Source organism: Neopsephotus bourkii, unplaced genomic scaffold (assembly GCF_033783945.1).
Source record: "Neopsephotus bourkii isolate Nb327-2 ecotype Australia unplaced genomic scaffold, CSIRO-AGI_Nbou_v1 NB_1663, whole genome shotgun sequence".
NCBI classification, from domain to species: domain Eukaryota; kingdom Metazoa; phylum Chordata; class Aves; order Psittaciformes; family Psittacidae; genus Neopsephotus; species Neopsephotus bourkii.
The window spans coordinates 7,163,582-7,190,707 of NW_026902137.1; the positions used below are offsets into that span (position 1 = coordinate 7,163,582).

At 38.0% G+C, this 27,126-nt stretch overlaps 1 protein-coding gene across 1 annotated transcript in view; it reads right to left on the reverse strand.

Annotated features, from left to right (window-relative positions):
* Nucleotides 1-2,810: 2,810 nt before the first annotated feature.
* The window catches only part of ARFGEF2 (ADP ribosylation factor guanine nucleotide exchange factor 2), a 34,341-nt gene continuing 10,025 nt past the window's right edge, over nucleotides 2,811-27,126 (reverse strand). Inside the window, exons 7-39 of the mRNA XM_061375633.1 lie at nucleotides 26,382-26,453; nucleotides 25,946-26,091; nucleotides 25,402-25,532; nucleotides 24,644-24,878; nucleotides 24,280-24,379; nucleotides 23,914-24,053; nucleotides 22,733-22,841; nucleotides 22,010-22,211; nucleotides 21,170-21,281; nucleotides 20,377-20,582; nucleotides 19,382-19,466; nucleotides 19,111-19,282; nucleotides 18,100-18,251; nucleotides 17,782-17,910; nucleotides 17,264-17,422; nucleotides 16,397-16,544; nucleotides 15,826-15,925; nucleotides 13,384-13,424; nucleotides 13,130-13,299; nucleotides 12,369-12,520; nucleotides 12,034-12,206; nucleotides 11,115-11,275; nucleotides 10,168-10,298; nucleotides 9,940-10,069; nucleotides 9,394-9,529; nucleotides 8,433-8,571; nucleotides 8,291-8,345; nucleotides 7,948-8,062; nucleotides 7,552-7,682; nucleotides 6,610-6,778; nucleotides 6,087-6,225; nucleotides 5,012-5,129; nucleotides 2,811-3,440 (exon numbers count right to left, since the gene is read on the reverse strand). Coding sequence (XP_061231617.1) covers nucleotides 3,264-3,440; nucleotides 5,012-5,129; nucleotides 6,087-6,225; nucleotides 6,610-6,778; nucleotides 7,552-7,682; nucleotides 7,948-8,062; nucleotides 8,291-8,345; nucleotides 8,433-8,571; nucleotides 9,394-9,529; nucleotides 9,940-10,069; nucleotides 10,168-10,298; nucleotides 11,115-11,275; nucleotides 12,034-12,206; nucleotides 12,369-12,520; nucleotides 13,130-13,299; nucleotides 13,384-13,424; nucleotides 15,826-15,925; nucleotides 16,397-16,544; nucleotides 17,264-17,422; nucleotides 17,782-17,910; nucleotides 18,100-18,251; nucleotides 19,111-19,282; nucleotides 19,382-19,466; nucleotides 20,377-20,582; nucleotides 21,170-21,281; nucleotides 22,010-22,211; nucleotides 22,733-22,841; nucleotides 23,914-24,053; nucleotides 24,280-24,379; nucleotides 24,644-24,878; nucleotides 25,402-25,532; nucleotides 25,946-26,091; nucleotides 26,382-26,453 — 4,535 coding nt within the window. The 3' untranslated portion in view covers nucleotides 2,811-3,263. The remainder of the gene's footprint in view (nucleotides 3,441-5,011; nucleotides 5,130-6,086; nucleotides 6,226-6,609; nucleotides 6,779-7,551; nucleotides 7,683-7,947; nucleotides 8,063-8,290; nucleotides 8,346-8,432; nucleotides 8,572-9,393; nucleotides 9,530-9,939; nucleotides 10,070-10,167; nucleotides 10,299-11,114; nucleotides 11,276-12,033; nucleotides 12,207-12,368; nucleotides 12,521-13,129; nucleotides 13,300-13,383; nucleotides 13,425-15,825; nucleotides 15,926-16,396; nucleotides 16,545-17,263; nucleotides 17,423-17,781; nucleotides 17,911-18,099; nucleotides 18,252-19,110; nucleotides 19,283-19,381; nucleotides 19,467-20,376; nucleotides 20,583-21,169; nucleotides 21,282-22,009; nucleotides 22,212-22,732; nucleotides 22,842-23,913; nucleotides 24,054-24,279; nucleotides 24,380-24,643; nucleotides 24,879-25,401; nucleotides 25,533-25,945; nucleotides 26,092-26,381; nucleotides 26,454-27,126) is intronic.

Below are 27,126 nucleotides of genomic sequence, written 5' to 3' on the forward strand. Positions count from 1 at the left end.
TAGGTTTTTTTTCATATAATTTTGTTATTCTCTCAAAAATGTATACATCCATTGGCAAGGAATACTCCTTAAATTACTCATATTAAATGCACTTAATACAGAAATCTTAAAAAAAAAAAAAAAGGACATTGGGATTTTAAATATGTGAAGATATACATTTTACACGGAAAGAAAGGTGCTGAACACATGGAATTTACATACTAAAGGGAGCTGCAGTTCTGACAGAAAAAGCTTAGTTCTACTTCAGACTGAAAGTTAATATTTTTAATCTTTCTCATTCTTCATAGTAAGACTGAGCTACAGTTTGGGAGGTGGTTGCCTGTATTAGTGAACATGGGTTTAGATGGTTCTGGTGATACAAGACAGGGATAAACGGCTGTAACTATCTTCTTGTACTGTAAGACACAATAGAGTCAACATGAACAGGAGTTTTTGAGGTTTCCTCAGCATCCACCCCCTGCCTAACTACATCCTAGAGGGTTCCAAACAAGATTAATAACAAAGATCATGCAGTCTCCCTATCTATACCACTGCAGGTAAATCAGTTTCTTTTCACTTGTGTAAAACTTCAGAAATCTAAGCAGTTACTTCTTTTACTCCATGTATTGCACTGATGCCTCGGTCTGCACTGGGCTGTGCTGACACAGAACCCTGCTCTCACTCAAAGTCCTAGTAAAGCTAATTAAACCACTACAGGCAGATAGAACCTGTGCCAGCAGAGTCAAGACAAGATCTGGAGCAGCCGTGACAGTTTTGGCTCAGCAGTTTTAGCTTCATTCAGGTGTCTATGGGTTATGTTGTTTCTGACTGCATAAAGGAAACCAAACAACTGATGTGAATACAGCCATATCTTGGGATATCACACTTAACATACCATTCTTATTGCTTTAGCAAGTACAAGAAATTCCAGACAATTGACAGGATTAAGGCTGTTATAATCCAGTTGCATTCCAGTCCCCTTTCTCCTTTATGCATTACAGTTCAGGAAGTTTTGATGTCACGCACCTAATTTCAGCAGTTTACAAATGGTATAAATACAACAAAAGCTTCACTCAAAGAACATTCTCAGAACTAAGGCTGAAGGCAAGGACTGATTAAACACCCTTAGTCTATATGCAGAGATAGTACATATGTTGCACATTACAGTAAAGAAAGCCCACGATGCAACTAATTAATCTGAAAATTGAGAGGCTTGATTCAAGGCATGAGTTGTAAGGCTTTCAAAACTGTAAGATGCACAAAAAGCCTAAGTTTGTGTCTGGATAGGAGATAGGGGTATACAATGAAGCAGTGACACATTCAAATGCTGGCAAAGTTTCAGATACTTTCTTCAGGACTATCTAGGACCAAAAGAAAAGGAATAGCCTATTCTTACAGATTTAAATAGAATTAAAATAAATACTTTGCTTTTGCTGTAATGGATGAAGTGACATTACCATGAAATGAACAACTATACTTAAAATACAACACAAAAGGACATTTAAAAAGCAGCAAAGTTAAATATCAGCATTGCTTATTTTTTCAAGTCTCTTCCTATTGTAAAATAGAGCCATATATCCTTTTACTAAATATTAGTTTATAGATTTAATCTAATGGATATTTAAAAGTTAAAAGAACTACAACCACCATTTATTTTTCTTTGGTTAAAAAATAAAAATGTGAAAGCCTTATCACTGCTATTGACTGCAAATCCATTCCCAAACAATGCTTAGGTAGAACAACCCAGTTTACTGCAGAGCACCATATGAACCCTTTGGAAACAGCTAACAGAATAAAAGGAAGGAAAGAAAAAAATTCTAACAGCTCTGAGAGTGAAATAGCCTCAGACAACCTCAGCTAAGGCCACCCTACCAGGAGACTCAAAAGGCGAAATAATAAGTTAATACCATTCAAGTAGGTTGGTTGGTTTGTTTGGTTTTTAAATACTGTTAGATTTTAGGTTTGTACTATGGGTAGCACAGCAGTTAATATTTAACACCTTTGCGTGCATTACTTCAGCCAGTACTGCTCCCATCCTACCACTCTTCCAGTTCAGAGAAGTCTTAAAACTTGATAATAAATTATTTCAAACGACAGATCTCAGTCCTGCAGTGCTTCAAGTGTAAACTGGCATTCTGTCACGGCAACAGTTATCACAGAGAACAGGTGCATTCCAAAGAAAGAAAGAGAAGTCTCTTAGGCAAACAAAGCTGCTTCACAGATGCCATCAAAACACAGAAACACGTTTGTAACTCTTACAGTACATGGATGAACTACTTTAGTTTTGCAAGACCAGTTTTGTGGGAATTCAATTTTCTTTTTTTTAGCTCACAATAGGAACTAACAGTTGAGAACAAAACTCATTTACACAAAAAGACAGATCAGAAGCTGCAAATCTGCAGTAGAGGCAGAACCTCATATGTATTAAGGACAGGACTTTCCAAACAGACACTACTAAATACACTGTATTCAAGTGTAAAAAAGGTGGTTTTATTTGTTTTGAACCTTGTTTTTAATATTCCTGTATATGCTCTGTCCATGATCTGGCAATATATGAAAGTAAAGGGAAAGTCTAAAAGTTGGTTTTGTTAAGAATAACAAGCTGAACAGGGTATTAAATTGTTCGCTATTGTGTGCTCTGGATGTAAAACCTTCCATAAAACCTAAAGTAACTCTTAGAAGATGAAGCACTGATATTAAAAAAGTTTCACAACTGACTTTAGCTAAACAGGAGGAAAACCCCTTCCCTAAGTATCCTACAGGCTCTCCACTTCAAACACCACTAACACACTGCCTTTTCTAGTCATGTACACACAAAGAAAAACCCAGAGTGATCTTAGGTGGTCGTCAGCCACTGCAGTATAGTTTATTATGAACACATGTGCTAACATCACAAGGCTACACAACTATATTTGTTATTTCCAAGGGGCAGAATTTCTATTGAGGAATCCAGGTGATTCATCTGATTTAGCTGAGATGCAAGACTGAACAATTGATAGAAGACTAGAAGAGACAGACTTGATCATAAGGATGCCTAGCATTGAAACAAAGACTTTACATCTACTGTATTAACTTTGTAAGCAATAATTTAAATAAAACTGCTGATCATTTTGTAGGATGGACAGAACAGGATTTTGTTTTTCCTCTTCCCCAAATGCAACTGGTAAGAGGTAACTTGCTGCTGTATTGATGCACCAGGGTCCCATTTTTCCCCCGTCCACTTTAATCCATCTCTGGAACACAGCTTTATGTACAAACTGAAGTAACCAACCCTACACTTAGGGCTACCATGAAGGTAAGTTCATCCTAGTTGTCCGTATCTGCTCCTCTGGTATGCAGATTTTGAACACAACACCTATACGCAGGAAGAACTTCCGCAGCACAGCTCGAAGCTCAGGAATCAGGTCAAACTGCATGATTTCACACAAGTATGGATAATACGTTGAAGCATGTGCCTTAAACTACCAGAGATACAAAAAAAAGAATGTTATTCTCTATTACTAGAGGGAAGCACAGATTTTTGCTATGTACATGGCTATAGCAACTCATTAAAACACAAGTCCTCACCCAATCAAAGGCCCTCCTGGGTGGCCAAAGGGCCAGCAAGCACACTGTTTTCTGCAGAAGCCTTAGCAGATGCCTACAGGAAACCACCCACTGAGCATGCACTTGGCAGAACTTCCCTAAACAGAGTCAGGCTGTTTTGTGGCTCAGGGATTGCTCAGGCTGGAGGTGGTAGCAGGGACTACTTGTAGAAACACCAACTTCTGGTGTCACTTTGTCCCATCTGCCTCTTTAAATAGCTGCAGTATGTAAGAAAGGCTTCCATAGCAGGACCAGTGCATGAAGATAAATCTCCATTCTGTGTGTATTTGGGTTTTTTTGCCCTTCAGTGACTTGCCATCTGCAGAGCATTCATTCACCATCTCTTCCAGTATAAGAATCATCAATTCTTTCCCTCTCTTCATGCTGATAGTGACTTTATGGGTGTCATTTTTATTTCTTTTCCATGTAAAGGATAACTGAGTAGAAGTATAATGTGCATACAGTTCCATGTACGTGAGCCAGTCTATATCCCTTTTTCCTGTTAAATTCTCTCACCCCTTTTCCAGCTCTATTACACCCTTTTGATACAGGGAATCAGAACTGCAAACAGTACTCAAGATGCAAATCTATCATAACTTTAAACAATAAGAAATACATTTTGTCCTCTATCCTTCCCTAATAATGCTGTTAGTTACAGGAGAAGTTAACGGACACTTTCAGCACAGAACTTTTTATAGTAAAAAGATACTGGCACTGTGTACTAAGGAATGGCCAAGCTGCCATTTTACCTACAAATAGTTAAAACTATTCTCACAGCCACTGTAGCCACAATGCTATCACTGAATTGCTGCTTCACGGACAAGCCAAGCCACCACAAATATTAGTAAACTGCCATAAAACATTCCCAACTTCACAAAAAAGATGTGAAATTACACACCCTGCAATACAGGGCAAAAAAACAAAAAGGGAAAATCCACTTGAAAAAAACACGGAGTATTGGAAAGTTAGAAAAAAAAACAAAACAAATTCTAGAAGTTTCTCTGCACATCCTAATGTAGCAAGTATCTGCATTCACCTTCTCCTCAAAAAGGCTGAGATCCTGAATGTTACTTTTTTGCCATCACTGTCAAAGAAACACAACTGAGTTTTATAGTGATGAAATTTACCTCTACCCTTCCTGTGCAGCTGTAATGCAGCACAAGCCCATCCTCTATTGCACATTCAACGTGCTTTTATACGCAAGTCCTACAGTAATTCCATTAATGTTTCTATACGGCTGTGAATTTCATGGATGCAGTTTGACTTTTACAATATAGAATGCTTGCAAAAAACAGAGATGCAACAACTGCTGTATTTCAAGGAGTACATGTAATGTAAGCAAACTGGCCACCTTGCATTATGGATAATAATAAAGACTGAATCCAACAGAAACAGAAATGAAAAAATACCTGAATGCAAAGAGAACCGACTTCCAGCCTGCCCTTACCTTTTCATCACTGATTTTTAGTGTTTTGGTTAAAAGCAACAGGAGGAGATTGGTCCAAGCTTCTCTGTGGCTTTCTGAATTCACGGTAATAAAATATGCCAGGGCTTCACTGCATACACTGAAGAGACAACACAGTTCAAACAAGCCATAAAGAAAACATATAAAAGGTTGTATAACACGTATCATTTGTCCTCTCATAGCGTATTTCATTTCCAAGCAAGATGCATTCCATGTGAAGTCTTCAATCACTTGCAAGAACTTTAATTAAAAATTTGTCTCAAGTATTTTACTGTCACAGTAATTGTTACAGATAATGGAACTGAAAGTTTCAACAAGGAACCATGGAGTTAGAGATGGAAGAGTCCGATTTTCATCATAAACATTATGTAATTAAAGTGTTGCCATCTTCAACCTGCAAGCATTATTTCTTGATCCTTACACTGGGACAGCTTAAGCAACAGCAATGGGAAAGAGTTCTCCCTTCACATCTAGACTGCTTTATTAAAAATCTGCTTGGCATCACGGATTAAAGAGGGATTACTATGGCATTAATAGATTTCTGGTCCTTGATGCAGACTGTCAACACAAGGTATAAACTGTAGCACTTAGTAGGGCTTTTTTGGGGTGCCACTTTTAACTGCAGGAGGCATGGGACCTCCCCTTTTACACATGAAAAAGATTAGTATGTCCACAGATGCTGATAAATCAGAAGTCTACTGAAATCCACTGCACTAGTGCCAATAGAGAGTTTAAGAGTTCTTCATATTTGATTAGATATTAATGTTCTGGACTTTTATGTCCCTGCAGCTCCTCAAATAAAGGGGAACCCAATAACTTTTTATACTAATTTAGAGCAATTTTCTACCTTTACCCAAGTTCCAGCTCAGACTGCACTTTGAATAGCATTATGTACTCAGATGTGAAAAGTGTTCATGCACCACCACTTTTGTACATATACACCTAATATATACCTTTCATGCTCTGCTCAGCAACTGAAACCAGAACATTTGCATGCAGGGATGCACCATAGCGGCTGAAAACAGAAGGCAGCAGAACCAAGTCAGCTTGCTCTCACCTCAACAGCCGTTGCTGTATTGCATCCCAGGAGTCTCGGCGGTTTTCATCCACATACATTCGAAAGAGTATTCTCAAGCAACAAGCCAAACTGCTGGTCTCTTGTTTTAAGAGATTGGGCTTGGATTTACCCTTGAACCCTAGAAGTCAGTTACACACAGGGAGAGAGGGAACATTCATATTTGTAGTTGCCAAGAGGTGAAGCTTATCAACAATACCTCTACTAACGTACAGTAATGATTTCTTGTCCAGATAGTATTTCCTCCTTGCTTTTAATTGAGACCTAGTCTACTTATAAAGACATTTAACTACAGTGGTACCAACTGTGTATCTCTACTTTAGTCAAAAAAGCAGATAATTTAGCAAACAGAATTATCCACATCATTAAGAAGGAGACAAGTAATAAAAGCGTGCAACACTCTCAGATTAATTGCAGAGTTTATTGCAATGGTGTAGTTTTTTATCTCCATAGCTAAAGCTCTAAGTGGAGCTCTATTTTTATCAAACACAAATAAAAGCCTCACCTGCTCTCCATAACACAGTTCGCTGCTCATAATTTGAATTAAAGGCTTTTGAAAATGAATGAGACTCTTGCAGACAATCCAGTAACTTAAAGAGGTGATGTGAAGACATATATTTATACATTCCTTGGTCTTCTGTGTCAATGTGGATATCTGCATCCAATGCATCTCGCTGAAGGGGGTGAGGAGGGAAGGAGGGAAAGGAATGTCAATAACATTCTTTTTATATAATCTTTAGAGACTTTGATACTTCACAGACCATATACCATTAACTCCAGATTCCATTCTTAAGTATAAGCAAAACATAAGTGCAATACAACACAACAGATTGGTCTTTCAAATATGAGAGTTATACTCTTTTTGGTAGGATATTTTACAAGAGAGAAGTTACAATCTATCCTAATTAGTGATAAGACAAAAAAAAAAAAAAACCCACAAAAAAACTCACCAAAAAAAAATATCAACCACAAACCAAAAAACAACCACAAAACCAGAAACAACCCAAAACCCAAAGGACAACAAGGGAAGAATCTCCCTTATCAAGGCATGGAAAAGTCCTAGCAATACAACACAAAACCTTTCTTCTCCTGTACAAGCTGACTGAGTAGGTCTGCTAAATTCTGAAAAAACACCAAGATGAACCACAAACGTAGTGCAAGTTTAAATGCTGCACAGTGTAGAAGTTCCCCATCCTCGGCTAATGTCAAATTTCATTAAAAATGGTCAATATTTTTAGCTAATTTCATTAGGAACTTAGCTATACCATCCCCCAAAGCACTACCCTGAATGCACAGCTTAAGAGTAATGATACACACCTTCAGGGTAATGTTCAAAGTTAGAAACAGGAAGAGACTGTATACTCTATTTCGTAAACACACTGGAGAGCATGCCATGCTCTTAATACTTTTATTGCCACAACAAGGTTGTAAATAAGTCTGACCATACCTGAGCTGCAGCCATGTGCTCAGCATCTTCCTTCTTGCTTGTTGCTGGATAGAACACTATATTATCGATGGTCTGTATCAATTCCAGCTGTACTACACACTTTATAAGGAGGCCAGCAAATAGTTTCTGGTCTAAGGAAATGGAGTAATGCAACTTTCAGAAGCAACTTACAACAACTCACAACAGGTTATCAAAACACTACATTACCATTAACATTTTGAGATACAGCAATGCTGTGAATTATCTTGTGAAGAGAAAATCTCTGCAAGGCATAAACACAAGTTGTACATCTCTACCCCAAGTTTAAAGTGCCTCAAAACTTTCGCTACAGAACTACAAAAATGGACTAGGAGCGGCTATGAAAGTTTATTTAATAAACTTGAATGTTCTCCTTACTTGTATAAGGACCACCTTTCCAGCTCTCATCTGTGGGATTTGAAAATTGACTTTGTCCTCTTTCTGAAGCATTTTTATCCATGCTGCTTAAGGACTGGTGATCTAGGTCGACATCCTAGAAGATAATGCAGAACAGTTCTAGCAGTCCAAAACACATCAAACAACTATCAGTTTGCAGACAGCTTAGATTCAAAGGCTTCCTGCATCCATTCCTCATATTAAATACAAACTGATGTAAACTCCAGTATTTGTTGTCAAGTCTATTTTCTACAGTAAAATATTTTTAAAACTAACCTAACACAAACCACTTCAAGTCAGTTTGTTGCACTGAATTAACTCTTACCAAGTGTTTTTCACCTACATCTTCCTCCATCCCTGCAGGCCTCCACGTCAGCAAGCTTCAAAAAGTAAAACAAAATAAAAATAGATAAAGATTGTTGCTCTTAAAGCAAGTATTTGTATGAGAATTAAGTTTATGAACTTACACATGAGGAATAGTAGTTTTGAAGATTTCTAGCATACAATTGCATGTCTGTCCCCAGACTTCAGGGCTGAATTTCTGTCCATTTAATATTACCAGGTTTTCTAGGCAGTTTGTACCCGATCGAGCCAACTGCTCATTATCTATGAAAGAAATGTTCCAGATTTATCAATTCTACAGTATCAATGAAAAATTAAACATTCTCCAGTACTGCCCCATTAGACATTTTTACCAATATTGTGAAATTAATGGTATCAAAACCAAATAAAGTGTACTAAAATATCAATGTTAGGAACCTACTGGATAAAAAATAGTGTTTAAAACTAGACTTCATGAGATTGAAATCCAAACAGGGAAGACAAAGGACAGAAGAGAAGCAGAAAGGAAGCATATAGTGAGACAAAGGAAGGAAAAACACCAATTAGAAACTCATGATTTCCTGAAGGTAGTCCCCCATATTCCCTGTTGGCAACATGCAGGATTTCAGGCATAACAGTTGAAGCACAAAAGAAAGCACATTCTTCAGGACATTGTATTTAAAAGTACTATGTGGTTGAGTGAAGGGAAGGGGGAAGAAGGAAACAAAGGAAAAAAAAATCAGAATGCATATATATATAGATATGTATGTGTGTGTATAGAAGTAAATGAGGTATTTTATCCATGCAGCCAAACAGATAAAGGTTGTTGGGAGAAGATCAATGCAACTCTTAAAAAGCTTTTGCTTTGTGCAATAGCACAATAAACAGATGCACCATTAAGAGAAGAGCTACCTAATGATTAAACAGAAAGATGCTCAAATATTTAGGACAGTACATTCATCTGTGACTTAACATATCGTCCTAATAGTAGTTTTTTCTTCCAATAGTAGTTTTTATTCTTCCAAAATTCGGCTAACTTTTCCCTTCTTAATTAGTGGTCATTTCAGAAAAATACTTTAAGCAAAAGATACAAGTAAAATAAGCTACCTTGTTTTACACACCAGTGTAACTGTGCAAGTATATCAGGAAGAAGGATCTCATTTAAAGCTTCATAAAACTGTGTAAATACATCACAGATTGCATAAAGTGCATGGTTGCATGTTGTGGTCATCCATTCAGATTTCTATGAGAAAAAAAGAAAAGTCTGTGGTTTTTATGTGAGATCTTCTGTGACAACAGCACTTGGCTTATGCATGGCTGTTCAACAAATGATGTGGCCTCTGAGGAGTAGAATTTAGACTAAAGCTTCACTACCACAGAAGTCTTGTCAGAAACATTTAGTTGGTCACATGAATGCTGTTCAGAAACTATACATTTTCATAACAAAGAGTGAATATTCTCCTTGCAAATATTCAGACAGACAGATAGGTCACTGGATATTAGGACAACTTCATACACATCACAGAACATCATTATTTTGGGGGCAGTATGGGTTGGAAATACAATGGCAATGAAAAAATACAAGCTGCTGCTTTGATTGTTTGAGTTCTTAAAAACTAGCATTTGTTTGCTTTGGGGGGGTTTTGTTTTTACCTCTGTTTGTTGTTCAGGGAGCTTCATATTATCAAAAATCCGAAAAACAATTCTGAACATATCTTGCCACCAGTGCTTTTCAAAGGTATGGCCATAACTCTTCATTATTTCAAACATCACTGTTAAGCCTCTATAAACAAACCCATACAAATAAAGGAGGAGATGTTAAAATGTGCACCTGATCTCTTCAGTAGCTGAATAATAACAATAATAATAAAGCTTTATTACCTTGTTCGAACATCTAATTTGCATCGATTGATGATACAAGAAAGTTCAAATAAGATGGGAAACCATCCTCTGACCCATACTCTGTCCCCAGGAGCAACATTCATGTCATCACTTGTGTATTCTCTTAAGACCTTAAAGACAGGCAAGGAAGTAAGAGATTAAAAACAATATTCTCAAAAATCTCTAAATGTGACAGATTTAGATACCATTAGCAGCACAGAGAGACTTGAAAAATTAGCTTAGTTTCTTCCATAACACTCTAAAATATTAAGTATAAAACTGAGACATAACTATTTGTGAAAATACTGGGGGAAAAATACATGGAAAATAAGTATTTAAACCCATTTTACTTAAGTCCTGATAAAGGCTTTAGAATTTGCAGAGGTTTGGACTTCAGGAAGCAAGTTTAAGAATGACAGGCAACAACTATATAAATATAGGTAATAAGGAAATTCAAGCTTGGCATAAAGCAGTTCTACACTTTTCTGGCATATGGAATACAGCGTACATGTCTTGCAATGGTAACATGCGACTGCAATCTAATTCCAAGCTCTTTTCAGGAAAGTGGTTATTATATTGAGTATTCACACAATAAACTGATGTAGAGAAATATGTGTGTTGGTAACCAATTTAACTAAACATAATTAGGATGACAGAACAAGAATACTGTTTTCCAAGTCATCCTAGTACTATTAAAACAAAATTATTTCATTCATTTATTTCAAATTTGGCCTGATAAGACTCCAAATTTTTTAGTTAGTGCTAGTGTACTGCTTACATAATACCACACTGACTCCTAATTCTGAATAAGCTTTTTAATACATACACTTGCTGCTGGAAGATGGAAGTTTGAGTCCAAAAGCTCTTCTTAGTTACAAGGTTAGCCTCAGTTTTAACAGTACAGAATAACATGAGAATACAAAGGGGTAAAAATTGAAACAAAATACCTGTGGTCTCTCTGACACGTATTTTGCACAATAGCGAATAAGTCTGATGGCTTCCATGCTGGTGTCCGGAAATGCAACGTTACAAGCAAACTCAGACAGACATTTTACTGCATCCTGAAATGAGTCAATTGCTGCTGGGAAGTGCTGTTGGAAAATATTTGCTGTGAAGAACAAACACACACACTGTTAAAAATTCACTGATATTGACATCCACAGATAAACTTGCATTGAGATAGATATGTCAGACATGGTACATATCACTACCAAAGGGACAAATATGAAAGGCCCAGAACTTCTAGATTAACTATGGGTCTACCTTTCCTTACAATTTTCCCATCCCACCTCACTGCATAGCATTCTCTCAGGTTGGATAATTACCAATTTTATAATCTAGGATTATTTCATGGCTTCTTATATGGTTCAGTTTTCTCCCACACCATATGCAAGCCAAAGCTCTTAAAATATTTGAGAAATAACGGGAGTAAAGCTTTATGTTAGCTTGTGAATAAAGTTGACTAAATTTACCTAAATTATCTAAGCCTGCAACTATTCATATTCTGTAGCAACACAGGAAAAAAAAAAATCAGCATGGAAGATCATTAAATGCATTCCTTAATCCAAAACAAAGTATGACAGATGGAGCAGCATACAAGCTTATTGAATCTGTTCCAAACATCCAAAGTTCTATAGCAGGATATCTGTATCTAAGTCTTCCTGTCCATAGGAATCAGAAGACTTAATGGGTAAGACATATCTGCACAGTTTAAACAGCCTGGCTGCAAGATCTTGTGTTTATTTATTTATGGAAATACAAAATTTATTTAAGGAAATACAAAAGTCTTATTCAGATAGGCCTTTTAAATCAGAGTCACAGCAGCAAATCTAATTTGGGTACTTGCATCTGCCAAGCATTACTTACTAACTATGTGTGCTGTAGTCTGAAAGGCCAGCTCCACAATATTCCCATCATTGTCTGATGCTGCTTGATGGAAGACTGCAAAGATATTTTTCCAGCCTGAACGAATATTACCAGCTTGAGAGTTCACCATCTGAGCAATACAGCGTATTACCATGTCCCGAATAGTTGGAGATCTTAAAAAGAAAAAGGGAAGCAAGACTTTCACAAGTGGCACAACTTCACACAGCCCCAAAGTAACTGCACCACTTCCATGTACATGACAATCTAACCCACACCAAGTAGCATCTTTAAGCAGGACTAAAGCAAGCTAACATACAGAATGCAGTGCATCACACCTGTTTTTCTTCATAATATGCTCAAAAGGCCTTAGGAAGTCTTTCTGGAAGCGGAAGTTGGCTAATTCTCCCTTCTCGAGAAATTTCATTGACAGCTGCCTTAATGAGTCTACTGCAAAGATGGCAACATCTTCATTAGGGTTACATCCAACCTAGAATGAAAACATACTTTCAAACACCAGCTGACGTATTAGTTATGAGTAACAAACTCATCATTCAAGGTTCAAATCAGTCCACTAAAACTCATTAGCACATTCAAGTTTTCAGATATTTAGGAAATAGCCATTACTTTCAAAGAGGGCTTTCTCAGTCATTTGACCCAACTAAACAGACCCATGGATTTTGTATGCAACAAATGCAGAACTATAACAGCCAGCTAGACACTAAAAAAATAAGCTCAGGTTAAAAAAGCCCCACTCAAACATGGTCCAGTTTCCAATAGAAAATAACTGTTATTCCAGGATCACCTCTATATATTTTATAGAAATATACTTTTTTAGGAAAACTAACTCGGTATTTGATCAGAAGGATAAGACAATGACATAAAGCATATTTACAAATACAAAGATCATGTCATGAAGTGATTAAAGATGATTCCCATAAGCATTTCCATTTCTATGCATACACTGTAGGTTTTTAAATAGGTGCTTCCTTTAAATGCCTTTACTGGATGCCTACACCACTTAGAATATAAAAGGTAAAAGTGGACTGAGTAAGTCCTGCTATTCATGTATGTTCTGTAACTTGATTTTTAAAAATACCTTATTGAAGTGATCTCCAATCACATGCCAAATCCTTGACCACTGCAGCCTAATGCGGTTCATGTTGTAATAGGATATCTCCACTATCTTCTGCAGGCTGAACATCCGTGGGTGGTGTGGGGAAGCCAGCTCATCCATGGAAACAGCACACAGCCATCGAACAAAGTCAACTGAACATTAGAAGACACTACAGTAAGTTCAGGATGTTACACTGCAAGAGTTCCTGTAACCCACAAAATGGCCAGCGTACATACCAATTGCATTTCCATCCAGACGTGTTGATCCCGTAAATATCCTACGGAACAAATAAGTAAGTTGCAGTTTTAGCTGCACATCCACAAGAGTCAATCTCATTTTACTGCTGTAGGCAAATGTCAGTACATCTCCTGGAGGTATTTGACAATCCCCCATGCCATAAAAAGCAACTGTTTTATTCTTACTCCTTAGCAGCAGTTCTTGTCCTGTCTCCTAGTCTAAGTATTTTTGTCCCTGCTGCTGGTCAGTCTACTATGCCCCTGCCCCACTGCAGGAAAGAGGCACAGATTCACAATTTCATCCAGAGCACATACTGCTGGAACTCTCATTTTGGTGCCAGCATGTTAAATTTCATAGGGAGAATAAAGACATTAAGAAAGCTTTGCTGCAAGACATCACTGGATGCAGCCATCTGCTTGAGCTTTACATGGTTCAAGAATACCAAAGTTGGGGCTGTAAAAACAAACAGCAGACAGACTGTGAATGCACCATTGCCCCTTCTCAAGAAGTCTTGAGGGGAGTTCAGACCACTTATAGTGGTTCATACAGACCACTGTGAAGTGAAGAATGTTCCCAAATCTTTTAGACTTTGGTATGGTAACAGACAAATTTATGTTACAATGAATACTGCAAGTCTGAATATATGATTCTACAGACTTGCCCAATAGTTTCAATCATTATTAAAAAAAGTCCCCTTCCAACACATGGTTTATGATAGAAGCATCTCTCCAGACATTTTTAGGAGGACTGTTAAGAAAGATAACAATTGAGACAAGAATGCAGTGATAAATAAATAAAGAGCTGAAGAAGAGCAACTAAAGAAATGCTGAAATACTGACACTCACAAGACCAAAACTGCATAATTTAATTGGATAATAGACAGATTTGTAAACCAAAAATACTTAAATACTGTAAATACTTAAATACTGTAACACCAACCTAATTCTGGTCTTCACTAGCTTACTCTGAAAAAAAACATGCATACAATCAGTGCCCCTTCTCACAATACACTACATTAGTTGTACTGCTATTTAATGACAGTCTTTGGCTTGTGACTATTAATTGCTGGGGTGAGTAGCTTTGAGAGAGGACGCCTGCAACACCAGAGCGGAGCGAAGAGAAGAGAAGCAAGGTCGGCGTCCAGGAGCCTCACCTCGGAGTGACAAGAGCCACGGAGGAGGGAGCCTCAAGTCCTCGACAGGACTTGCCCAGGAGCCAGCAGCTCAGCTCACTCGAGCAGCTGACTCACCGAGGGTGGAGCCAGGAGGCTCAGCAGCAGATTTAAACCGTCTGTGACTAGTGGAGTACCTCAGGGGTCGGTGCTGGGACCAGTGCTGTTTAATATTTTCATCAACGACCTGGATGAGGGAACTGAGTGTACCCTCAGCAAGTTTGCTGATGATACTAAACTGGGAGGAGTGGCTGACACACCAGAAGGCTGTGCTGCCATTCAGCAAGACCTGGACAAGCTGGAGAGCTGGGCAGGGAGAAACTTGATGAAATTCAACAAGGGCAAGTGTAGAGTCTTGCATCTGGGGAAGAACAACCCCATGTACAGGCTGGGAGTTGACCTGCTGGACAGTAGTGAAGGGGAAAGGGACCTGGGGGTCCTGGTGGATAGGAGGATGACCATGAGCCAGTGATGTGCCTTTGTGGCCAAGAAGGCCAATGGCATCCTAGGGTGTATTAGAAAGGGTGTGGTTAGTAGGTCAAGAGAGGTTCTCCTCCCCCTCTATTCTGCCTTGGTGAGGCTGCATCTGGAATATTGTGTCCAGTTCTGGGCCCCTCAGTTCAAGAAGGACAGGGAATTGCTTGAAAGAGTCCAGCGCAGAGCCACAAAGATGAAGGGAGTGAAACATCTCCCTTATGAGGAGAGGCTGAGGGAGCTGGGTCTCTTTAGCTTGGAGGAGACTGAGGGGTGACCTCATCAATGTCTACAGATATGTAAAGGATGAGTGTTAGGATGATGGAGCTAGGTTTTTTTCAGTGATGTCCAGTGATAGGACAAGAGGCAATGGGTGTAAACTGGAGCATAGGAGGTTCCATGTGAACATCAGGAAAAACTTTTTTACTGTGAGAGTGCCAGAGCACTGGAACAGGTTGCCCAGGGGGGTTGTGGAGTCTCCTACACTGGAGATATTCAAGGCCCACCTGGACAAGTTCCTGTGTGATGTACTCTAGGTTACCCTGCTCTTGCGGGGGGGTTGGACTAGATGATCTTTTGAGGTCCCTTCCAACCCTTAGGATTCCGTGATTCTGTGATTACATGCCTAAAGAAGTCTACTTATTGGTTCCAGAGAAAGCATCTAAGTATCAGCATCTGTCTCGCAAGAGAAATGGGCTTTGAGAACAAAAGCCCTTCTCAGAGTCTGCAAATGAAGTGAGGATGGTCAATAACTTCATGTCACATTTTCCCCAGATAGAGATGACACTCCCAGTACCTGTCTACTGCTACCACTACACTCTGTGAACTGGTCTCTCCCACAGACTCTTGAATGCTTGCCATATGCCGTTTATCAGCTCCACTCCCGACGAGGTTACCTGCAATAAAAACCATTAAACCCCTGTATTTAGCATCATGAAAGCATGACTTTATATTAACCCCAACTTTACAGAAGCAAAGACACATGACTACTGCTTCTAATTAGCTTGGAATTTATGTGAGCAGATTGTGCCTTTGCCTCTACCAGATTATTACAAAATTAAACATCCAGTAAGATGTTTTTTTTCCTTAAGGCATTGTGTTTTGACCATCACATTTATTAAGATGACATAATGTTGTTAAGATTGGAAATGATAAAATGTTATTTTAAAATACAATCTCTAAGTCAGACACAAGTAATTAATGTTGGGCACAGTTGTTATATTCAGCAGCATTGTGCACAGCATCATCTCCAGAGTCTTTTCAAATGGAAGTAAATATATTTTAATATCCTGTAACACTGATCTTTCTTAGCCATCATACTTGATTTATATATGCATCTTTGTGAAGTCCAAGATTATTACTCTCACCTAACCCCAGGCTCATGAACTCTTCCCCTCCAGATGCATAACCTTTGATGCTTCCTTCCCTTTCACGCCCAGAGCCAGATAAATATCGGGTTTTCACTCCAGTTCCTATTAGTTGTGCTAGTTCCAGCTGGCTAATACATTTCAAGATCTAAAACAAAAAACATTTAAACGTTGTGTTTCTGGAAACCATCATTTTGATTCCTAACATATATTTAATATTTATAACTTTCCAAGTTTAAAGGTTAAAAAAATTTAAAGGTTACTTTCTCTAACCTTTAAAATTACTTTGACAACGGTAACAGTTGTGATATAGCTGAAACATTACTAATACAACTGGAAATAAAGTCGAGTGATTCACTCAAGATCACCAGCTGCCATGAATCATTCCAAGACAAGAAAAAATAAACAGTACCCACAAAGTCTAACTTGGCTCCCTAACTAGTAGAGGAAACCTTTTTATTACTTCTCACAGCATCAATTTCCAAACCCACAAACTTGGAGTTGATCTTTGAGAGAATTCATTGTCCCAGGGAGGTGAAAAGACTGAATTATTAGAGCTACCACTTTGAGTAATGATGTTCCAACATTGGCAGCGAGAATGCCAAAATTGTGCCTTGCCATCAGGACAAAATTACTTCCTTCTTACTCCCCCACATCATCCCTTAGACTGGCATAAGCATTTGTGATGGTATGCTGTAAGCCAGGTCCAAGCAATATACCAGCTAGAGTACCTTCTGGCTCATCTTATCACATAGCCAAAGAGGGATGCCACAGAACAGAGCACAGCAGTAGTAGTAGAAGAATAAAATCCTTCAAAAGTTTTCAAAGAACAACACAGTTGCACTATTTAAACTAATCAAGATTTACCTCATGCCAAGAGCTCCCAAGATAGTTGCCATCTGTGTGAGCAACTGTAATAAGTGTTTTAATGGTATCTATGTTCTTCTGTTTCATTTCTGTAATACTGGAACTGGCAGTCAACAAGGAAAAGCGAGCAAGGGCCTGTACGTAAGCATCCCGTTCAAGCTATAAAACAGAAACAAGTAATCAAATCCCTGTAAAGCTAGAGAAAGCTACTTGTCCAGCATGCCTACACAGTTTTCTATGTATGTGGCACTATTAGAGCACTTTCCAGTTGAAGGAGAGTAGGATGCCAGTTAGCAAACGCTCTTAACAAAAGACTCAGCAATAAAAGGAAAGCAGAGATGAAGAAAAGCTTGGTGGTATATCAAGATCTTCAACTAAAACAAGTTGATAATATTTTATTTCACCATTTCAAGCTAAGATAAGACTCCTCATTTTCTATGCTTAAGCTTGTAATTCTTCATCTGCCTTCCAGGGCTTACACTGCCCTTAACAAGCCCCATGCCAAATCTTACACAAACCTGCATTCCAAAGATACAGGCTATTCTGACTGCACAGCGTATTCCTTCCAAACAAAGGGATGCAACTTCTGTGTCATCACAGTTCTGCAAGCCAACGCTGTAAGCTGCCAGCAATGGAGTCCATACAAGCTAAAGAAAGGAAGAAACTAAGGTCAGAAGTCTATTACAATTTTAGCCCAAAAGATGAGGTAATTGAAACCAAATATATCCAAGAAGTCCAATGTTGCAGTACTTAACTCTTCAGAGTAGTTTTCCACCTTCTTTTTTTCATGCTTAAAACTCTTATCAATGAAGATAAAAGGAGAACTTCACACTCACTTTGAACATGGGTCTGACGTGATCCAGATGAGTGGCACTAGTAAAAGGAGCCTTTGCATGGCTTAATGCTTCCATGAGGGCTTTAGCTGTTTTAGCCATTTGTTCCATTTCCAAGTTGTACAACAACCTCCGCTGCTTCTCATTAGCTACACCTAAGGGGAACATCACACAGTTGCACTGATTCTTTTTTTTTATGAGAATATTGCATGCCTTCATATTGACCATCACAAAATGTTAAAACTATTGCAAATAAAATCTGAACATAAAAATCTTCCAGAACATTAGAATTCAGGAGGCTCTCATCCATTACAAGCAAGGAACTCCAGCACCAAAACCCACATCCCAACTTAAGACTTCATTCGATACAAAACAACTAATTCAGCCCTTTATTATATGCCACATGTTAAGACCTGTCATTTGAGAGGCATACTCCAGTAAGTCATTCTGCCAGCCATTCTGAGTAAAAGCAGAGTACAGCTGAGGATACTGGTTTCTAGCGTACACTACACAGAGTAATCCTCATTTGGTCTAGATGAGGACAGGTGATTAGGTCATGATAAACTCTGGTATCTTTTTCAAACAGTATCACAAGGATACACACTTGCCAGCCTCTGAACTATGGCATGATACTGACATGGAGACAGAAAAACCAACCCAAACCTGCTGTCTAACATGTGAAAACGGTAAGTTTACTTTAGAAGTGCCACATTCACTTATTCCACCATTTTCCCCTCTGTCTAAAAATAAAACAAAACCCAAATCTAGTTCCTGGTGCCTCTGTGCGATGGTGCCAGATGCACTTACACAACTGTTTCCATCACAGAAGCAGCACTATTAAGTAATAACTGAGCCTCTTTCATTCCCAGTATCTGTATTAGCCATTCCAAATGTAATTTATGTGTCGCACAAAGATGTTTTCAAAAAGGGATCTGAACTTCACCATGACACCCTGAAAGTTACTACAGAAGTTCAAGAGCACTGTGGTCTTTCCAATTTCTAGTTCCTTCTTACTTGGTTTACTAGTCTTGGTTGTAATTGCATATTCTTTTGTCTCTTTCATTGCAATCTTCTTTCCTTCTATTTCTTCATAGATTGTGGATAAATACTCTACTGGCAGGTCTTTACTGTCATTGATTCCTCGATTCATTTTAATGTATTGCTCCTTTGTCATTTTATTTTTTACCTGTAAAAAAGCAAGGAAGTTGGATATCTGATTCTGAACTCAGTTTCAGGGAAATTAGAACTTTGGGAAGTTTGAAGTTTGGGAGGTTTTAAATTCTACCTGTGGACTGTGCAAGTCTGTAGTCAGCATTATAATAGAGTAGGCCAAAACATAGGCAGTGTCAGCACTAGCAAATAGTGTTTGCCTAGCAAAGAGGAAAAAACAAAACAGGTTTTTAGAGCTCTCATTCCTCAATCCATTAGTTCTATTTCTACCTGCAAGAAAAGTACCCAGCAGTGCTGTGCATTCAACCAAAGAGATACACAACCTAAAATTGGTCTTTAAAAACGCGTGAAGCCTCAAGTGTTTTAAAATGCAAATAAAAAGGGAAATAATATAAAAGCATCTTCTTCACCATTTCAAAAACTAGCAATGAATGGAATTTTCAAGTACATTCTCAAAAGAGTAAACATTATCCTCCTTTGGGCAATCCCATGAAAGCTGAAGAACAGCTTATTTTTCACTGCTAGGGTTTCATAAAGAATTATACAGAACCAAATGCAGTGATGTACCCACTGGACTAAGAAACAAGATCCAGCTAAGCCTGAATATGTAGCTGAAATTCAGTGCTAGTTAATTGCATTAGAAACAGGAGCAACGCTGCATACTTAATGTCAACTATCATATATACATTTTGTTTAACACCAAATGGGCAAGCAAAAACATATACCACCTTATTAGCTATTTACGCTATGCATTTTCAGTTTTAGCAATTGCTACTGCTTATTACTGTTGTTTATACTTGACTGATCTACATTTGTTTAAAAACTGAACAACTAATACTGAGAGACTTTAACCTACTTGGGGCTTCCTCTTTCAATAATTCCTTCTAGCAAGTATGTGGGATTTAATGAAATGTCAGCATCAGTATACTTCCTACCCAAATTTTCCATTTTGCCTAGGTTCAGCACCAATACCAGCAACCAGATGTGCTCCTCAGAACAGCCTGTAGAAATTCCTGACCTGATACGAGTACAAGCTGCATCTTGCCCCGGAGGGCCACAAATGAAACAGCCCTCTTCAGGCACTTATCCAGTAGAAAGGTTTTGAATTACCGTTGGTTGCATTCAATATATCTAGCAGCAAACTTCTCCATTAATCTATCAATCTTCTGGGCTTCACCTGGCAGACGAAAACCTTCCAGAAATATACGGAGAGCAGAGACAAAGTCTTTTCCACAGAAATCAAGCTGGTCTACATAGGCGTACATCACTTCCTTGTTAAACTTGTTGCTTTCCCCAAGAAATTCCCCTACTTGAGTCTGAAAACACAAGGAACAGTTATTTGTGTGCAATCCAACTGCCAGCTTTGCAAGGAAGTTTATAGCACAAGAATTGCATAGCTGTCAGTTTTGTAAGACTGATATGCTTCACTGAGTGAGCAGAGCAACCGTTAAGGGGAAGACAAAAAAACAGTGTCATTGGAAATGCCTTTAGTCTGCATATTGTTGCCTCCTTCACTTCCCAAAGCAAGATCTGCATTACTGCAAGCCAAGGAAAGCTGAACTGCGCCCAAATTCATGTGCAGTAGAGAATGCGTTGCCACTGCAGTACATGATATTCCTTTGCTGGCAAGACACCACTAATGCAGGCACAGAAAAAATGCACGTTCGCTTTTATGGGGAATCCCTCCAGTGCTTTATTGTAAGCACAACTACTTTACTAAAAAGCCTGGGACAGGAGTAAATAGAAATTAGCATTATTAAGTACTTTCATTAGAAACCTTACGCTTTTGGTTATCTATTAATGAAATATGAAATACAGAGAGAGAGAGAGTGCATACAGACATCAAAAGGCAGGAAGATGATGATGGGTCAAGAGTATTTTATTAATTATAATGTAGTCTTACAGAACAGAGGCGTTCTTCTTGGTGCAAAAATTGTGCAATGTCCTCTGCCGTAGTGCCAAGCATTCCCTGCTCTTGAAGGTATTGTATTCCTCTCTTTGGTTTTTTATTAAACCTGTTCAGACAAAAACATGGTGAAATTGAGACATACAATTGTAGAAATATCACATCCTATAAAATGTTAGTTTTACAGAGCCCTTACAAACCAAAGAGAGCAACAGCACAGGATAGTTTTCTTTTTCCAGTTAGAAGAAATGTATCATCTATATTACACCATAGGTTACATCCCAAAGTACTTTCAGTTGCTAATAAGCTTAAAAGTTATTGCTGGAAAACTCACTTAACACCTGACCCTTTTAAAATATTAAAAATTGGAGACTTCCCATGAAATGTTAAAGATGTTGCTATTCAAGACCTTCTTATAGCATTTATAGACAAAGATCCACAAATTAAGGAAGAAAAGTTGAGCTGGACAATGATTTAATTCTCCAAAGCATTTCAATAAAAGACAACAAATGATGTAAATGATGAAACAACATTAAGTGCCTTCTCACATCAATATCTCTCGAGGTATATACACACACTTTCCTCTCTTGTGCAGCTGAACCAGCACAAGTAAAAGCTGTGAAACCACCTTTTACTCTAAATTTTATCAAATTCCTTTTAACTACAATAGCCTCCAGTGTAAGCTAGGTTTTGACAACAGCAGGCAAGTGTTTTCAGCATTAGGATCAATCTGTAAGTGTCCCTACAGGTTTGACTGTGTAAAAACCATAGCAATATGGTTATACACAGTATTTGTTTTACTAGTGAACTTCCATTTCCTTGTTACACTAGACTCACAGTTCTATCCCATGTTCAATTATTTCCTTTTGTTGCTTGATGACTTCAAATTGCTCAGGATCATCTGGGACAGCAGTCTGAGTACCAACACTTCCAACTCCTGACGAGACAGTGGAGTCCAAAGAACTGATGCTACTCCGTCTCCCTCCACTGTCAAGGCCTTTACCTTCAGCCATTTCCTGATCAGATGGTTTATATGAGCCTATTCATAAACAGGGTGAGACTTCAGTTATCCTGTTCAGTCAAAAGCTTTTAGTTATAGTATTTTTTAGTTGAAATGTGTGAATCAATATTCTTATTTTACCATGTCTACTTTATGGCAGTCTACACTATATGAAGGTGCTATACTGATGCAATTCTAAAATGATCCAACAAAAAGCAGAAGAACAGCAGCAGCTATGGAAAAAATCTTGCATTTTAACTTAGGAACTGCAAGATTTGTCATGTTTTGTTCTGCATGAGCCAGCTTTTATAGTGTAGCCAATGCCCTGGCTAAAGCTCTTAAATAGAACCTAGTTATCTGAAGCAGACACCTGGGGTGTTGGTTACTGCAACAGCATTCACAATTGTTCATAAAACACTTCATTTGTACAAATGAATTGTTATGTAAAAACCTATCATCTACATTTCTGAAGAGCTTCTAACAACTGAACAAACACAAGCTCAAAGTTGTTAAAGGGAATAGTCACTCCATAAAAAAAAAAAAAAACAAACCAATCTTACCCAAGCTAGCCTGATGATTGGGGTTCACATAAAGGTCTTTGCTCCATTCAACCATACATTTTAAGATAGAAACCAAACATTCAAGTCCTTTTTTCCTCAGGCTTAGTTCCTAAACAACAAAAACAAAACCCAACACCAAAACCAACAATTAAAAAAAGCCAAACTAAAACCAAAAGCCACCCCGAACCACCCCCCTTCAGTATACCAACAAGCTTTTAGAAGACATTACATGACACCATTCAAATCTGAGGGATTTTGTCACCTGGGGGGAAATCTATTGGTTATACAAAGTTTCTGACCCTTGACCATTTAGGTTGGATACATCTGGACCAAAAGCAACCGTAACCATACTGACACCAGAACACATTCCAGCTTTTTTTGTCAACTGATAAGTGACAAGTACAACCAAGGGGCAACAAACACCAAATCCTAAATACAGCCTCTCTACTCTAGGAATGATTATGACCATTCACTGAGTCTCTACAGTGTCAGATCCTTCCACAAGAAATGCAAGCATCTCACTACCTCAACTGCACAGCAAACAGTTCTAGTCAAAATCTGAACAAAGGTGTTCTGGTTTTTAAACCCATTTTCATATCAAAGAAGCACAGTAAAACATTGAAACAATTCCAGTGGAATGTATGAGGTGCATTCAGTTCTAAGACCAACTTGAGCACCAAGTTCATTTTAGCCCTGAAAGCCATGAGGCTGGGCTAGAGAAATAGTGCTGCAGGACAATGCCAACATCAGAATAAGGTGTTCTTGCTGAAAGCAGTCTGTACTCTACTCTCCCTCTAAGGATTGGGAAAGTACAATTTTAAAAGCAAAATACTTTTCTTGGTGGAGATACGGCACAAAAAGTTTGGACAAAGCAAACACAAGATGAAGCTACTGAAGGAAAAGGTACAATAAAAAAAAAGTTATTTCGGTAAGGCAAAGAAAGGCTCGTCTGATTCTCTCCCCTGGCAGCCCAACAAAACAGCCCAGAACAAGCCAGTCTCACAGTGCATCAAAATTGATCATGCTGCTTCAGCATCCAACTGCAAACGAACCAAGTAATAAAAAGTACGTAACATCAGTAGATTACAGACAACATAAACCACTGGAAGTATCAATGATGATGCAGAGACAGCACCATTTATGGAAAAAAATAACACCTTACTTTTAAAGCTCTTTCTTACCTGTAAAGGTGTCATTCCCAGCTCATGGCCACTTCGTCCCTGTGCGATTTTGGACAAATCATTTACAAGGCGTTCAAATATATTAGCAGCATTTAAATCACAGTCATAGTTAACATAAATATCCACTACACACTGAGCATCTGGAAAATGAAAGAAAGGGTGAGTATTAGCCTTCAGTGTAAGTGCATTTTTTAAAGGATCCAGCCAGTTGCAGCAGGCAGTGGGGATGAATCCAGACATTTAATCCAAACGCTATGGGATCAAATTCAGTTTTTCACACTTAAACATGATATACAGCATTTGTCTATGCAATAATTTTCATCTGCTGCCAGAGGAAGTGACTGCTGTTCACAACAATGGCAATACCTGCACAAATCCTAGTTAAAGTCTGAATCACCATCCATTTGTGTTCAAATGAGCTTGAAGAAGTCTCTAAAATATTCAGGAAGATCTCTTTGAAGAACACCTGCAAGATAAATGAAGTAAAGGACTTGATGATCTGCAGCTTATTAGAACCATGTCAAATGTACAAACCCATTTCTATCCACTAATTTCTCTTGAAGAGTATCATCCCATGCATATTAGAATTTGAACACAGTAGTAATATACTAGTTTAGCAAGCAAACAAAACCAAGACATTAACTTCACAGTTCCAGTTATCTTTTTATCATTGCAGTAATTTTATTTGAGAACTAGAGCTTCATACAAATTAAGATAAAAAGGCTCTCACCTCAATCTGCATTTTTAAATGGGTCTTAAAATTTGAAAGCAGCGTGAGAAAGATGGCAAGAGAGAGCTCAAATACATCAGGAACAGAAGAGACTCCATTCTTAGATAATGCTACACAAAGATATTGCTTGATTGCATTGATGAACATTTCATGTGTCCTGAAAACTGGACCAGCATTCTGCAGTACTGAGAGAAGAAGCTGCAGAGACACGATCTTAGAACGCAGTTCATGGGATCTAGAAAAAAATCAACATTAAATGTATTTTTATTGCATTTCTGAATACATACTTGTATTTAACATGAATGCTATAGCATTTGTTCCCTGTCAAAAGAAATGACTGCTATTTTAATTCATTTCAGTGTGGGGGTAGGAGGGGTAGAAATCAGTTTGCAATGATTTTGGACAACATCCACCACCTTAATTTGGAGATTTTCCAGCTGTATTAACATCATAGTCTATGACAATAGATGCAGCTCAGTGCTACTGAGAGGTATTCCCTTACTCCCCCATCAAAAACACCACAAAAAGCACAATCAAGGCCACTCTGACTAGTAAGATTAATAAGCCCATTACAAAAAGAAACCATCAAGTATTTAATTTTTAACAATTTGAAGCAAACTTCAATCCTAGATTCATCGAGTAACTAAAACAAGGGCCTGACAGGTACATTTTGAATACCCACTTTACTCTACAGCAGCTACTTAACTGCCTCCAAAAGCTACCTGAAGAAGACAGTATAATAAATATTGTCTCATTACTTGGGATCTGGTGGTCCATCACCAAGTGGTTTCATAGAGAGTTTGCACAACGACCTGAACACAAGGAAGGCATCCTTTTGTAGTACATGGGAAAATCTGGCAGCAGCTTGATGTCCAGATACATCTGTTTCCTTGCAAGCAAGAAACACAACATCAGATCCTCAGTGAGACAAAGGAAGGGAGCAATTAAGAAGATTCCACAGCTCCTCAGAATTAGCTACAATTTTTTTAACAAAGCTACATTTGGGAAAGTTTAAATGAAACCTAAACAGGACTACAAGCTATCTGGATCTTTTCGTATGTGCTAACTGACTCTTCCTTTCTGCCTCCACCCTGTATTAAAATACAGCCAACATAAGCAATTTTAGAACAGTTTTCAGCATCTACTTAAATCACGGCTCCTGCTTCAGTTTTCAAACCCAAGCAGGACAAAAACTTTAAAGCTTCTGCACCTTCTCTCTCCAAAATCCCACTGTACTAGCTGGCATGATAAACGCATTTCTTCTTTCCTAAATATATGTTAACATCCAGTGAAGTTACTTACCAGATTATCAGTCGAGGAAACAGACTGCCCATCATCTGGAATCCCGTTTGTTTGTATATTTTCATTACTAGAGCCAGAAAGAATATCTGCAGTCTCTAATGCAGGTAGAGCTTTAACTGTTTCTGTTACCTGTTTTTCTTCAGCCACTAAAGGGGAAAAAGGAAAACTGCTTAAATCACTCATTGAGCTTTTTGTATCCCATGGCTTTGTGAAGCTCCACGACCAAGTGGGACAGAATTAGCACTGGTAAACTAGAAAGTTTATTAACTACCAGCAAAAGAAGAATATTGAGAGACAAAAACCTATTCTTTCTGCCTCAATAGGTGCTCTTGACAATATACTTAGTAACAAAAAATAACTTCCACGCTTTTATATTCACAGGAATAAAAGTTTGTCAATGTACATGCATCTGGCCTATTTTAGGAGATTTTGTTACCTTTCACAGCTGACTTGACCACATCTTCCAAGATGCCTTTAACCATTTCCTTTTCTCCATCAGTTGTGTCCTCTAATGAAACACACAAAGAAATAATTTTGAATCTATTGCTTTCATTTTTTAAGGAAGATTAAAAGGAGAAACATGACAAAGGTAAAAAAGTTAAAAATTGTAGATTTTCTTTTCTCCTCTAAAGCCACTTTCAAGAAGTCATACAAAAATACTCATTGATGTTATTTCTATTGTTTAAATCAAAGCACTCATTTTTAATGCTGTGACTTTGTCATTTGTATTTCTGAACTTCCACAAACTTCTAGTTTTGGAATATCCTACATTCCCAATTTGGAAACAGTATTTGCTTATGACAAGGTCTTCATAATACACATTATTTTTACCACAGGACTTCAATTACCTCAAAGTGATTCTGTCACTTCCCATAAATTGCCATTATTCTCCTCCTTTCCTTTCCTTTATCAACCTAATCAAATCTAACTCCATTATAATTCTAAGCAGATAAACCATATATAGTTTTACTAGAATTCTAGGGATAACATGAACCCTTCTTCAACAGCTATAATGTAGACACTATAACATAGAGCTAAGGAAGGCCTGTATACTTTCAATAACTACTAAGAAAATCCAAGCATTATTTGAGTCAATAACCCCAGTCATTTCTCCCCAGAATAGCCTGAAAGAGCATTTTCCAATAGAAGGATTGTAACTGAAAGCAGGAGACACAACTATT